The 15,461-nt window shown below is 41.4% G+C and overlaps 1 protein-coding gene and 1 long non-coding RNA gene across 4 annotated transcripts in view; one reads left to right on the top strand and one right to left on the bottom strand.

The window, feature by feature from the left end:
- The window catches only part of mib1 (MIB E3 ubiquitin protein ligase 1), a 63,060-nt gene that overhangs the window by 32,920 nt on the left and 14,679 nt on the right, over positions 1–15,461 (top strand). For all 3 annotated transcript variants that reach the window (XM_058745488.1, XM_058745470.1, XM_058745479.1), the window contains exon 13: positions 14,894–15,026. In XM_058745488.1, the coding sequence (XP_058601471.1) occupies positions 14,894–15,026 (133 nt within the window). The remainder of the gene's footprint in view (positions 1–14,893; positions 15,027–15,461) is intronic.
- Positions 3,985–6,203, bottom strand: LOC131520931 (uncharacterized). Its single transcript, XR_009266159.1, has 2 exons — positions 5,137–6,203; positions 3,985–4,944 (listed from the first exon to the last, which is right to left on the bottom strand). It is a non-coding gene; the product is annotated as an uncharacterized LOC131520931 (long non-coding RNA).

A 15,461-nucleotide genomic window follows, 5' to 3' on the forward strand; every position in this document is an offset into this window, starting at 1 on the left:
CCAGTTACAGCAGTTAAAACATAAACCATAGCCTATACATTTGAACTAAAATCTTGATGTGGGAAAAAAAATAAAATATGGATGTGATATGCCAACTATCTCTGTATATGAACTGATACATGATATGGATGGAGGTGCAGCACAGGTTCAGCATGACATGGTGGCAGATCAGCGTAATTATGGGTGAAATTATGATGCAGCGTTGCGATCCATGTGACTGAAGGAAGGATGCTGCTCTGATGCAGAGGAGAGGGAGGTTCACACCGCATGCCTGCGCTGCGTCAGTGTGCCAGGGGGCCATAATTGGTGGAGACTTTCTGTGTATGATTTGTGTGTACAACCCCCCACACTTAGAAGCATCTGGCTTTTATCTCCACTCCCCTGTATGCAGGCAGAGAAGGGTTACCGAGAGACACGCAGGCTACCGTTCCCGCATGTGTCGCAGTGAGCTTGTGCTGCAACTGCTCTCCTCCCCTCTCCCTCAACTTACTTTTGCTCTCCGCTTCCATGTGTACTCAGATATTCAGTTGTGGCTGTCAGTCACCTGTCTTAGCCCAATTTAACACCCCTATTGCATCACATTACCTTCTTTTCAGAACTTTGTATCCTTGCCTGCTTTCAAATGGTGACTAATGCATTTATATCATAACCCACTTTTTTCAGTTATTTCAGCTTGTAGAAAAGGCAATCACAATACTTTGTAATAACATTTATTTAATGTAAATTAATGAAGATATAATCTCAGTTCCTGCGAAAGCAAAAAAAGCAAGATAGAAACCATTCGTGTTGTCATCAAAGCATAGCTACAGCTGGTTGAAGGGGACCAAATCCATTGAAGAGGTGATTTGGTTCCATTTTACCAGCTTTAGCAAAGCATTGTGGTTTGCTGTTAATGAGACTGATAAAAAAAACAAAAAAAAAAACTGCTTATTTGACCCCGTTTAAGCAGTAAAACTTTGAAACATGACATGAAATGTCGCATGGGCTCATTTCAGATTCTCTCTAACTATCAAAAAATGTTTCATTGCGCTCCAAAGGTTTTCTTTCTCTTTGTTAAAAGAGAGAAATGTCCTTAGCAAAAAAGATAATAATCCATCGTGGTGCACTCGAGTCAAGTGTCCGCAAGTCCTGTAGCAATTACAGCAGCTGATGGATTAAGCCTGCCGAGGGCATAGTGTCGCTTGGGCGATCAAGATGTCAGCACGTGCTGCTGTTTGTAGTTGTCACTTTCTCAATTTTGAAAAGATTCAGTCATACACTGCTAAATTGTAGGGTTAATTTGCCCACTTAATCCAATAAGTGAGTGTGGTGGGAGCTCCTCCGAGACTGCTCATGTGGTAAGGTTGAAATGACTAATAACGATATTTGAACTACATGTCAGTCACAGTCCGAGGCAGAAGCAACTCCACAAAACAATTCGGTGACGCACAGTGAGCACGTGTTGTTTTGTAAGATGCAGTCGACTGTCCATCAGCTTAAATGGAACCAAAAGGCCTCTTTAGCTCCTTAGCAGGTGGCCAGCTGAGAGTGTAAGCAAGGGGTCATTGCTGCTCAATATGGCGCTTATTAAAGAGGGGTCAGTAAAGTGCTATTTACACCACAGATCCCCCTCCCTGCGCTACACAGACACTGGCTTGCGGCATTCTGGACAAAGTTCGGCCCCCAAATACACTGGCCATAAGAGGGCAAAAGCCAGGGACAGCAGCTGAACATTTGATAATGTCAGCATCTGCTGTGGGTGTCACTCAGTCTGGGGTTGAGGGCGAGAAAGAGGGAACACAGCCACACGACTGACAGGAGCGAACCATACAGCAAGCGGTGCACAAAAATGGAAAGAGCACAGCCCTACAGAGGACAGACGGGAGTGTCTGACATTCAGAAAAATGGGCCACAAGCTCTCCCAGGCTCCAGTCATGACCAAAAAAAACCTTACTGTATCTTTGCACACAATGCGTACTTTACATTTTTCTTGATCGGTAGCATGAGTGAGCGAGGATTGCAGTGATGCTCTGACCTTAGTCATCACCATAAATCAAATATTACTTCAGTAGATAGATGACGCGGTGTGCCGCCAAACACCTGGTGTAGGTAAGCATTCAAACCCCTGAAAGTATAACTGACCTTATCCCCTCAGAGGACTGTTTTCTACACCTGTTGATCAGCTTAAAAGTTCAGCATTGTATAATACATTGTTCTACTCGTACATTCATTCTACTGTTTTCACAATGCTTCTTGCTGCACACCAGTTGACCAAAAATGAAAAAGAGGTCCTCTTCTGAAGGCCCCCATTTACCTTTTGTAGAGGACAATTGGAATCAGCTGACAGGCAGACCCAACTCTGATCCTGCATTGTCACTTTTCCATGCTCTAATCTGACTACTCTGTGGTCCAGCAAAGCATTTGGCAAGCCTAGCAAACATGAACAAAGGGGGCAGAAACGGGTGGCAGGGTGAAACGGACAACGGTACTATCCCACAATGTGAGAGAAGCTTCCTTTTTTAATAGCCAAGCTCTGCTCACCTTTGTGGAACTGTTACCTCAGCAGCTTCCCTGTAGCAAGATCTAACTTTTAAGGGACAAAAAAAGTTAAATTGTCCTAAACTTACCCTCTCTAGGCAAGTTGAAAAAGATTAAGGTATTAATGGTTCTGGCGCATGCCGCTCCTGCAGAAACAGGATCTTAGTTGCAGCTGGCCACAATTCAAAGCTTAGAATGCAGCAAACTCTCCAATAATGAAAGGAGCTCCTGTTCCTATGGCGATGTCTCGGGCTGTTATTGGATCTTTTAGGTAGCAGTGACTGAAATCATTCTGTCACCAAGAAAGTGGGCACTACAAACTGTTATTTTAATGTTAGTCTACCTGCAGAAATGAACTATAGCATGACAATTGCTGAGTTCGAGAGAGGCGGTGTGGACTGCTGGTGAAGTCACCAAAAGAGCAGCAACTTCTCTCAGAATCCACTGCTGCAGTAAGTTTCTGCACCACAGTTACAAAATCCATCACACTGTTTCCATGTATCCATAATCAGTGATGCAGAGAATCATGGCACATTTTATAAACTGAGGATCAGCACCTGACCAAGAATACATACTTCTTTACATTCCATAGCTGTCATATGTTCATATGGGCACATAAAGAAGTATGTACACCAAGTAGGCAGCCCCAGACACAGCTGAGTTTCCTTACCTTCTCTGGTATGATGTTTGGTTAACGCAGCCTTTATTTAAACCAAACGCTTTTAATCACGTCGGTTGATGTCTTTTTTTTTTTTTTCTTCTTTTTTTTTTTTAACCATCCTGCAAAATGCAGTGGATTATACATAAGGTGACTTTCACAGATTCTTAAGGTCACGCTTTTTTTCTTTTGCATTATCCCAGCACCGTGTTCCTAGTACGCATTACATATATTGGGGTTCACTCAGTTCTATATCTTCTGTTGACCTTGGCTGTCCTCGAGAGAATGTTGGGGTATCCGTAGGGAATCTGGAAAAGAACAGTGCCATATAGTTTTTTTTTTTTGGTAAAAAGTTAGTCTCTCTCTGAAATCTGTAAAAATATTTTGTTGAAAAATAGAGGAAGTTGTTCTTGTGTTGTCCTTGTTGCCTGGATTTCTTGTTGTCCATGAAAGTTCAAAGGACTCCTTAGAAGAAAAAAAAAAAAAAGAGACGCATTCTAATGTAACAGTGTCCTGAACATGTATGCATCTCCTTTCCACCCGTTTTCCATCTGCTTGTCCGTTGTTTAACTACATTCTCAGTTGTATGTCAGACTGGTTGCTGAGGTCCAAAAATGAGGTTGATCCAAGTGGAACAGGAAGCTATTGTGAGCAGGATTTGGGCTTTAGCCACACAGACCAGGCCAGAGGTCACATGCAAGAGCTAATGCCCACTCAGCAATAGTGATTTGTAACGAGTGTGCTGATTCTCCTCTCCTATTTCTTTTTTTTTCTTCTTTTTTTTTTTCTTCTTTTTTTTTTTTTAACCCCTTCTTTTTTCCTGCGAAATCCCCATATTCCCTTTTTTTTGCCCCCAGAGCTGACCTGGGTGTGTTTATTCTAGAAGCTTCTCTAGAACTCGAATGCTGTGTGCTAGAGATCAATAACTGTTTGCATGGCAGCATGAAATGTTCAGTAGCTCTCTAATGAATCTTTGCTCCAGCTCCACACATTCCACAAGTCAACACCGCCCTGTCTCATCCCCCTCCTCTCAGGAGCCTATCCAATACCAGGCCAAAAGGAGAGGTGCAGGGGTGGAAACATAACAGAAGGACACTTAGACAGGCTATTCTGGGCAGGGGTGGAAATCCTGGATGAGTTTGTGGTGCTTGACGGGGTTAGATATGATGGCGAGGTATGGCTGGACTCTTGTGGCGCCATAGTGTTAGTAAAGATTTAGGGATGAGTGTGTTGAGAGGGGGAGATGGCACTGCAGCACTACAGCCCTGCCCCTGCCTAGTGATTGGAAAGCATGCAGAGAGACAGAGAGAAACTGGGTTACTACCCTGGGTGTTGTGGGTTCACTCACTGACACACATATCCAGCAGCCACCGAACCGCCCTCCCTGGAGATTTAATATGCCAGCACATCTGTTTTTCCATCAATTCGATTCACCCCCCACCTGGCCTGAAACTTGCGTCCCACTGTGACACCAATGAACCTTCATGGCTAGCGTACACCTGTCCCCCCGCTGTCTTGAATCACCAAACATGGTTCCAGTAATTACGGCTGGCCACTGGAAAATTGAGTGTTGGCAAAGTGTGTAACCATCCCGATAGAGTTGTATTCCGTCTGAAAGTGCCTCAGAGTGAAAGATCCAAGATAAAAGCTGCACGTTTCAGGGACACTGAGTTTCGGAGTCCGTCTTTTAGATGTCTATGGTGCTGCAGCCACGAGGAGGTAATGAACCAGAGAGTGCTGTGCTGCAGCAGCCTGCTGCCTGACCAGCACTGGAAAAGCAAGAGACACGGAGAGAGTGAGGTAGGGCACAAGAGCGAGCGAGCGAGGTGGAAACAGTATTCTAGCGAGCAAGCAAGCAAATCCACACAGATGACAGCAACTTTCCCCCTGTTCCACCTACACCTGTCTGTCCGACTGTTTCACACATCCCTGCCGTTTTCCTTGCGGGGGGAAGCACTTACATTATTTCACAAGGTGTTCCCAGAGAAGTAGTTTTTCTCATCATGCTGCTGCAGAGCTGTAAATTCCACTCCCTCTAAGCGACCACACCGCACACCGTGGCTGACCGGCCACGCGCTTAACCCCCAGTGCATCCGGAACGGAGAAGAAAAAAGCAGAGACGTCAGTGCGGACCAGCCGGCATGGGGGGCAAACTCCCGTCCGGAGGGAGGAAGGCACAGGGAGCATATATTACCTGTCAGCTCAGTTTCCTCCGCTCTCTGCTCCTCCCTCTTTCTTCTCTCCTGTGTGTGAAGAGCCATAATGACCTCCGGAGTTCTCCAGCTGCTGCAGCCATCGCATGCCCGACTCGCTGATTCAGCTTCTCTGACGAAGAGGGGGGTGTGGGTGGGGGGATAGTGAACGAGTGTTGTGGAGAAGGAACAAGAGTGGTAAAGCGGGAGGGGTGGAGCCGGGTGAAGAAAGCATACTCACGGCTTACATTTAGGCAGGGATAGACATCATGCTGACACGAGGAGCTGTCGCTGCTCTAAAAACGGGCAGAAAAAACTGCAGCACTTTCACCCCCTCCTCCCTCCCATCTCTAGCATGTGCATTCTCAGTGAATTCTGTGAAGAAGTGCATGACTGCATGAGATCTCTCTAGCGCTTTAGTGCTTGGCTAGTTTATTTCTGATCGACATCATTCGAAAACCGCAGTTTTATCCCTCAAGCCGCTGCCTTCTGTAATGCCATTTTTTTGTGCTTCATAAGCAAATTTATAAGTAGCCATTTTAATTTGAAAACAAATGTGCATCAACAGCCTGTCAGGTATGCAGATTGTTGCTTCTCTGATGCTTGCAGATAACTTTTTGTTGTCAACAGTTTTACCCTTTCTTGGTAAACCCTAAGGTGACTGGAGGTGACTCTTTTCGTTTATCGCCCCATCTGATTTCAGTGACCCGCCATTGGCGTTCTTGAAGGTGAACAAAAAGCCACTACCGACAAAAGGAGCCAGCTGTTGCACTTCAAAAAGCTAAATCATTACCACTTTTTAGCAGGGGAAGCATTTTAGAACCAGCTCCTCTTTGGTATCTTGCTCACCTCCCTGTGACCATATTTAGTCAACCAGTGCAAAAATAACCCCCTCCTTGCACCAAGGCAGCTGTCCCCCTACAAGCTCTGGGAAGTCTCCCATCCACCGTTCCACCTATCGATTGTGTGTCCAGCAAGGCAAGTAGTTAGCCTGTGTTAGCGCAGCACTGGCTTGCTGGCCTGCTATTCGCTGTGTTATTTTTAGTAGCGCCAAATAAAGTGGTCTCTCATGGTTCCACTTTTATTTCCCTCACTCGTTTCCCCTCCCCTGCTTTTCTAACACCCAACCTCTCCACCCCCTACTCTAACTCTCCATCTAAACAGCCCCCATCCTGTTCTCAGTTCTCTTTTAAATAGTGCCGGAGCATGCTGCATATGGTAGATCTTGCCTCTCCTTGTCACTATACTTAGTAACATACGCAGTTAGGTGTGAGAGAAGAGGGGGAGCCAATAGTGCTTGAAGGTTTATGAAAAGTCTATAGAGTACTAGAGTGCAATTTGGATCAAACCTGTTAAGGTATTTCAAAGGACACTAAGCTTAGCTATCTGTCTGCAGCTGTCGAACTCGTATTGAGCATATGATTTATCTTGGTTCTGGGACACGCCAGGATTTCCCCAGGGGTTCAAGTTTTGTTCTTCCCTCTTGAGCTTTTCATTAATTTTCAAGAGCCGCGTTCAGGCTTCCTGAGGCACAACCACAGAAATGTTTAATTAGGAGGTCCCATCATTCAGTGTGGAGAGCTGGTTTTAGCCAGCAATGTCCTCTGTCATCTCACGGCTTTGTCCTCCACTGCTGCGTCTCTCTACCTGCAGTAACAATGCTACCTCTGCAGTCAGCCCACCCCCACACGGAGATAATTACAGCGCTCAAGGCACTATCTAATCTCTCAAAGTAATGTTTTCACATCGTTTAGTGTAATGTCTCTGTTAAATAATGTAAATCTCTAGTTGGTAATTGTCTTGAGGCTTCTCCTCTCCCACCTTTTATAGCTCGCGGCAGTGTTGGGTAAACCTTTGAGGATTACAAAAATAGGTTTCTAACTTGCATTAGATTACTAAAAAAGCATCTATGGAAAAGATGTAAAAAATTCTTAAGATTGTGTAATGCTTGCAAGAATCTTTTATTATTGTGAAGTACAATTCAATTAATGTGTCCACAGTCTAATGTATTGGCGTTCAAATGCGTTCTGTATTTATGGGCACTACGAAAATTGACTATTTGCCAACTGTAATGCACTCTAAGTAATGCATCAGCTTGAGGCCCAACCCTTAGCCAAACAGCACCATTAAAAAAAGACACATTTTAAAGTTCATGGGGCTGCAAAAACTAGCAGTCGGTGAATCACTCATTCAAGAAAATTTAAAAACATCACCCCAACACCTGAGACCTTTTATAAAAATTAATCTTCAAGCCACCCCTCATCAAAATGAAAAAATGGGTGTTTTTGCAGTTTGCTTTGCAGTGACAGTTATTATTTTGATGCGCGTGATGTGAATGGAGGCTCAAATAAATTGTGAATGTTTAGTTGAGCCGGCTATTGATCAGAGAAAGCAGGGCCAATAATGAATGACTTTGTTGTATTTTACTTCTCTTCTGCAATTTAAAATAAGTTGGGGAAAAAAGCTATTAAAGCTGTGTCCATCACAGAGGTCCTGGTTCAACCTCCTTAGATCAATGTTTAAGTTGCAAAAACGTAAATTTTTTAATGATTTAATGAACGTTTAGCTCATTTTGTTTATATAAAGCCATACTGAAATGTGTGACATTTTGCTACAGTTCACTGCAAATGTTGCACAGCTAAGATTTCCAGCCACGATCTGAGAACTTTGACTCAGCTTCACTCTGACAGTTAGTGCTTTGACTGGGTGCACCACCCATGGGTAATTCTCTGCAAAGCTTTTTCTTGAAAGCTTTCCCGGAAGTGCTGAGTTCAGGTACCCCTGTAACAGGAGATCTCATCAATCACATCAGTACCTAACTGACGGAATGTTAATAAGTATTGAGTTAAGCAGGGGTTTTAATTACTATGGGCCTTGGGGTCTGCGCAAAAAGACAAATGACTTTTTTAATGTTATTTGTCTGATTAGTTTTGGCACAGCTTTTAAGTCTAGATGGGATTGATTACATATAACAGACCTGTCTAGAGAGCGAGATTTGATTTCTTAATTGGCGTTGTACAACAACTTTAAGGTAGGTGGATGAATCAAGACATTTGGTTTTGTTCTTTCAGGATGAAAAACACCCTAAGCACACCCTCCATATTCAGTGTACTTGTTTATAACACTAGATCCTCCACCCTGTTTTTTCTTGGTCTATTTCTCTCTCCCCTGATCCTCAGCCCTTTAAGCATTCCATCATGGAGCGGGTAAAGCTGCTGAGCGGCAGACGGCATAAAAGTGATTTATGAAGGGCCGAACTGAGTGCTGTCGGGGGAAGCCTGTGGCAGCCAGTCTCTCAGGTCTTGGCCATTGTTCCACTCAGCCCCACTGCGGCTGTACCACTGCTCCACTCTGATCTCTCACCTCAGCTCCAAACCCCCCTACACACATACTGTAATACCCAATGCTAGAGACGCCCAACAATATGAGCACCATTGGATCCAGCTCACTGGTTTGAAAGCCATTTTTATTTCAAATTGAGGGCATAGGTGTAAATATTTTAGTTGGTGAATACTTGGAATACCTGAGAATATTGCACAATAGTCCCATACCAGTGTGTTTTTTTTTTTTTTTTTTTCTTATCAGAAAGGTAAAACATTTAGGGTAAAATGAACAAACATAAATGACTTAAGTAAAAAATAAAATCTGTTTGTCTGAGCCAATAGCCTCAATGGCACTACTCTGAAAGTATGGCTGCGCTTCGTCCAACCGAGGTTCAAATCTCGTTCGTGGTCCTTGTTGAACGTTTCTCCCTTTCTTTCTCCTACTTTGTTTCCTTTCCACTCTCTCACTGTCATATCCAATAAAGGCCAAAAATAAATTTAAAAAAAAGTTCAAAAGTGACTCCTTGCCTCAATTTGCCTCAAATTTGTAACTTGAGCTGGTTTGATTTCCCTGGAAATGCATCTTCGCGTGGTTGTCATGTTTGTAAACAAAGAAAAGGTAGTTTGAAACAAGCATGTGGTTAATAGACAAGGAACAGTGACTTCACGGTGTAGTTTTTTTTTTTTGTTAATAAGACAGGAGTGGTGGCTAGTTGTGCCATATTAATGACGTAAATTTTGTGGATGGATTTCAAAATGTCTAAATCTTTATATTCCACTTTTCCACAAATCACCTACAGGTCATTGCAACCAAAAACGGAAAACTATTTGGACAATGCACATTTCAACCTTTCCCCCACATGCATATGTCCACCTCCACTGGGGTAAAGGACTGTAATCAATCAAGCCAAACTATCCAAGGACAAACTGACACAAGCCAAACTGCCTTTTGCCCAATCAAACCACTTGTTCTTGTTCTGGGGGTTGGCCAATTCATTATTCTGAGCCAATAGTTGTCGTAGTTGGTGTCATAATGGTAAGAGACATGACTGTGGATGATATCATGAGTAGCAGTAAGGGAGGTGGGTATAGAAACTAAGTGAAGCACTAGAATAAATAATACTTTATAGCATTTAAATCTGTGTTTTTAATGATTGCTTTTTACCTGCCATTGCTTTAAGAACAGTTTTATTTCTAGTAGTAGTAGCTTTTATCCCCTTTAAAAAAGGATTGATCTTTTTATGATCCTTTTGTAGAATCTACTCAAGATATCAATATTCTGTTGACTTCCAATCACTTCTAATTCCTCCCACACTGTAAAACCTGATAAGTTAAGAATACTCAAAGCATTTGAGGAAACTTATTGCCTCAAAACATTTGAGTAAACAAACTCAATTTTTTTTTAAGTTAGTAGAGCTTAAATTATTTATGACAAGTGGGGCAGGGCTAAGAGCAATGGGAGCCAAGCCAAGCCTCATTTCCATGATCCCACCCCACTTATCACAATGATAATTATATAAACCATAAACAACACATTCATTCAGATCTTTATAGTTAAGTGCTAATTAGCAACAGCACACTAGCATGCTAATGTAGTTATCTAAAAGACTCACAACATTTGCATGTTAAAAGTCAAACAACATGCATTCGCCTTACAACAACAACATTTCGAGCTTATTTTAATTATTTTAATTAACTTTAACTCATTTCACTGTTCGGTTTTACAGTGCATTTAATGAATCAACATGTATTGGAGCACAAATTGAAAAGACTTATGTTCAGTGCATCAGTAATATTAACAGTTTGCATACTGACCCATGTTAATAACTGACCCATTCTCAAGTGTTGAATAATTCATAAATGGTTTCCATAGAAACCCATATGGTCACTTGGAGGTCACTGTATCTACTTAACTCAAACTGACAGGTAAGAGAATGATGGAGAAGTTGAGCAGTGATGGCCTCATGATTCAGCTTGCATCTGCACTTTGAGTTCAAAAATAAATCGTTTCTATTGATGCTATTTTTCCAGCATCCACTCAGTTTAAAGATGACTTATCTCTATATAACTATATATTTAACTGTAACTTTGTTTATTTAATTTTTTTGGTTGAAAGGCAAATGCAGGAGAGGAAAAAAATAAATAAAAATTAAGATACAGATAAGTGCCAAAAATCAAATGACATGAAGTTACATTCATTTTGTAAGTGATGGTTGTATAATTCAAAACTGTCCCTAAAAATAACCATGTCATGCTAAATACAGTTCCTGTCATTAAAAAAAAAAAAGTTAACACTTTAAATTAGGGATCATATTCACTATTAACTAAGAGCCTTCCCTCAATAAACTCCTAATTTGCTGCTTTTTAATAGTAAGGTAGTCATCAACTTTTAGGTATTAAGGGATCTAAAATATGGTCATTCCAGAATAAGGCATTAATATGTGCTTTGTAAGTACTAATAAACAGCCAATATGCTAGTAATATGCATGCTAATAAGCAACTAGACCAATTCTTAACCTTCAAATAAAATGATACCAAAATAATTTATAGCTTGATGTAAGATTTTGGTCAGACTCCTAGATTACAAGATATTAGTCAGACTTCTAGACTACAATATTAATGCTCTTTACTTGGCAAGACCTATAGATATTTTAAATGCATTTTGTGACCGTAATACTTGAGCAAGCATTAAATAGAACCCCAATGCAGATCATTAAATCAACCTTTCAGCAATGCATCATACTGCTGTTAATGGGCATCTAACTTCAAGTACACCCAACTGTATCCTTAATACATGCTTATTAGACATCTGTCTGCTGGCTTGTTAGTTTAGTGTTTCTTTGCTGCTTGTTTCTGAAGAGTTTGGACACCAGCTGAGCTACTTTGGTGGATTGAATTTACCTACCTCGAGTAAACAGTTTGGGGTTGAGTGATTTAAAGCCTAAGATTTATAGCAGTGCTGTCTACTACTCCCCTAAGTGAGTCAGCTACCAATCAAAGAATTTACCTTCGTTACAGAAAGAAGAAAATTTTCAGTGTTAACTCGCTGTCAAATGTAATTTGCTTTTTAGATCCCTGGAGGTATTGCCATTTTAATGTTTTTTGATGCATAACATCTGTATATCATGCATAGTCTAAGTGAAATATAGATTTTGTGTTCCAAATACCATGTTTCTTTTGTTTCTTTATTCTTGTAGCATGCAAATCACATTATTTGTTTCCATGTGAGTGCAGCAACATTTTGGATTTGGAAGTTATTTTATTTATTTATTTTTTTTATGAATATGCCTCTAGAAACAGTATAGATAATTAGGACACGGATATTACTGTGCCGATGGGTCCTTCGTTGATGCAGATAATTCGCGTGAGACAGACATACTGTAAAATTAAGCGAATGAAAGTTTGTAATGTGTTCTGCAATACCTTCTTCCTCACATTTTCACAAAATCGTTTACTATATCAGACTCTTCAGTTACAACCAATGTAAAAATTCAGTAGTTGACCACACTTTTAATGCTAATGGATTTTATCACAAGTTCACAAACCATATGTCCAATAAAGAAATAAAGTTGCCAGGAAGTCACTTTAAAGAAAGCATTATGCAAGCTGGACTTAATAAACACTTCTTCACTCTGGAATGCAGATCCACTTTCCGTCTTGATTGTTCTTAATTGTTTCAATTACTCAGTCTCATTTCAGCCATTGTTCGTTCTGTTTAGGAAAAAAGGTCCTGCTTGTACAGCCACACTCCATTTCTATGTGTGTGGAGTACTCATTTTTATGAGCTTAAAGTGTCAGTTTTCTCGCCCATTGTGTATGCCAAGAACACCATGCTATCTAACTTCACAACTTTACAGTCTTGATGGTACAAGGTGTTGCTTATTCCAGTGTTCCCAAAGTTGACTGGTTCATCTTATCCAGGCCTATCATATAGTTGCTTCACTCTTTCCTGCATTGAAAAGATTGAAGCTCTTAACTCTACTCCTCATGTGCTACTGTAAGGTAGTGTTGGCCTTTTCCTTCCTAGTAACAGTGAGCTTCAGGCCTATGACAAATTACCATGTGGCTACCAGAGACAACAGGCCTCGTCTGCATGCTCCTGAGGGATCTTTGTATCTCACAGGGTGACCCAGTTCCATCGTGCTTCTCCTTCACCTTACCTCTCCCGCCTGCCTTTTCCTCTCTTTCACTTTTACATTTGCCCCCATGTTCATACAGCTACTTCAGCCTCATTGCTTCTTCTGAGCCTTGTTCTTCACCTCTTACATGGAGACTGTTATCTACGTCAAGTCGATTATCGAGACCCTATAAAGATTTGCTACCAATAACAAACATTCATCATCTCAGTTTCCCTTTGCTCACAGTGGAACAAATCATTTCCAGGAAGGAATTGCAAGGGGTTTGTGCCACAGACTGCATATTTTTAGTGTTCTTTGAACTCCTCCTCAACAAAAAAAAGTTGACTGCAATGCAGTAGTGCCAGCGAGCTGCATTAATATTAATGCCTGCCCATTTCCACCACCGTGGCAGGCAGCCTGTCAATCTACGCCTCATCTAGAAGGGCTTGCCACTCACAATGCCAGCGCCTTACTGCCACAGATCCGTCGCATTCTTGCCAATACAAGAATGCACCAGTGGCAGACCATTTTCAATATTGGCTACTACTTTCCTGAGTGGGATGTCTGTGCCGGTGCAGTCCAAAAGAATTCATGGGTGTTGCAGGATATATCGAAACCTTGGTATTCTTTGTGTGATCACTTTAAATTTCTTCACCCTATTGATGAGCACATTTTCTTAAATTTATGCATCAGTTGTACATAATCTAAGGGGCATATCCACAAACTCCAAGCCTCCATGAGCATTGCAGGTGTAAAGATGTAACTGGGCTGTGTGTGTGTGTGTGTGTGTGTGTGTGTGTGCATGCCGTGTGCACTGCAGTACATACAGCTGCTTTGCTGCACAGCGCTCCAAATGTGTACTGAGCTCTCTCCGCACTACCTAAGTAACCAGAGACTGGCTTTGGGTTTACCGGAATCCACCCTGCAGCAGAAAGCAGCACTTTGGAGGCTTCCACAAATCCACCTCATCTGAAATTGCATTCATCAGTTTCTTTTTTTTTTTTTTCTCGTCCTTTAGATGCATCCTCATTTATTTCTGCTCATCCTACTAGTGATACTTTAACACCCTTAACACTCAAAGACATTTGAGAATACTAACCCCGCATTTCTTCTTGAGCACAGTGAATAACCAGTTGAGCACTGCATAAAGTGATATTTCCTTGGTTCATCATGACCTGATGAAATTGCTTGGGTTTGTCAATTTTCCGGGGGTTTGAATGGGTGGCATAGCCTCTGTAGTGGCTGTTCCAAAGGCCAGTAGGGCTCTGTGGTCTTCATTGTATCTGCTTTATACATGTTTACACATTTATATGCATTTACTTGAATGTTAATTTTGGCTACTCAAATACTGGATAGATAAAGCAGCCGGTATGTAGCAGATTGATCAATGTTCTCTAATTTTTAGATTTTTTGTTTTTGTAGACCTCAAGACCAGCGTTTAACTTTGTAGATCAAATGTTTTTAATGGCCATGCTCTCTTGATTTCATGATGGATCACTACTGTCACTTGTGTACTTGTTCCCTAGTACTTGTGCCTGTTTCTACTATTTACATTTTAAAGTATCACCAGATACAGTTGACCCTTCGCAAAAACCCACCCTCCTTAGTTGTTGCTATGTCCGCCAAGCCATGCCGCTCTCACACTACACAAGATCTCAGCTTTAAAATTAAATATTAAGAAATTCAAACATTAAATACAGTTTTGTGGCTTTTTAATGTGTCGTAATAACTGTAATGCCTCAGTTCAAGCGGCGTGAACCAATCATCTTTTCATATTTACTTAAAGCAAGAAATAAACATGAATGAACATAACGTATTTTATTTCAACCGTGGAAAGACGTCAATACACATTTTTTTACGTTTAAGTCCACCGAAGTTAATCTACTCTCTTAATCTGCTCTATTACCCTTTATTGCTCTATTATCTCTTGTTACCCTTATTTAGTACTCTTGATTTGCAGAGTTCAGTGCCCTTCATGTGACTTTCATAGCCTCACCAAATTTATAAAAGCCTGCTCACTTGTTAAATGTTTATTAGTTCATTTTTTCAGTTGCTGAAATTTGTATTCTCATCTTTGTTTTGCAGTGCCATGCGTGTGCTGCTATCCAAACTGCCAAGACCATGGATAGTGGATGAGAAAAAGGATGATGGTTACACCGCGCTTCACCTGGCTGCCCTCAACAACCACGTGGAGGTGGCAGAGCTCCTAGTCCACCAGGTCAGCAGTTCTAACACGCACGCAGGGTCCTGGAGACCCTGTATTCCAGCAGGTTATTCAGTCCACTAGAAGGGTGAAAGGATCAAGTGCTTGTGCAGATAATAATTCAGGTGGATAATTGGTGCAGTTTGTCTCATTAGGTACCCAGAAGAGCTGAGAAAGTAGCCCAGCTCTCATTGTACTAGGTGCACTGTACAGTCACAGTGACTCTTAAGGTAGAGAATTGAATGTTTTTGGGGGGTATTTCATGTAGATAATAATATTTCATATATTATATATAACGTTGATGGCAGAGCTTTGCATTGTTGAAAACTGAATAAAGAATGCCTTTTTAATTTTTATTGAATTTTAAAGGAGAATTCCCATTTGGATTTTAGTAAGTAGAAATCCAAATACGTGGCATTTCCTGTCATTCCACTTTACTGCCTGTTGGGT

Source organism: Onychostoma macrolepis, chromosome 02 (assembly GCF_012432095.1).
Source record: "Onychostoma macrolepis isolate SWU-2019 chromosome 02, ASM1243209v1, whole genome shotgun sequence".
Taxonomy (NCBI): Eukaryota; Metazoa; Chordata; class Actinopteri; order Cypriniformes; family Cyprinidae; genus Onychostoma; species Onychostoma macrolepis.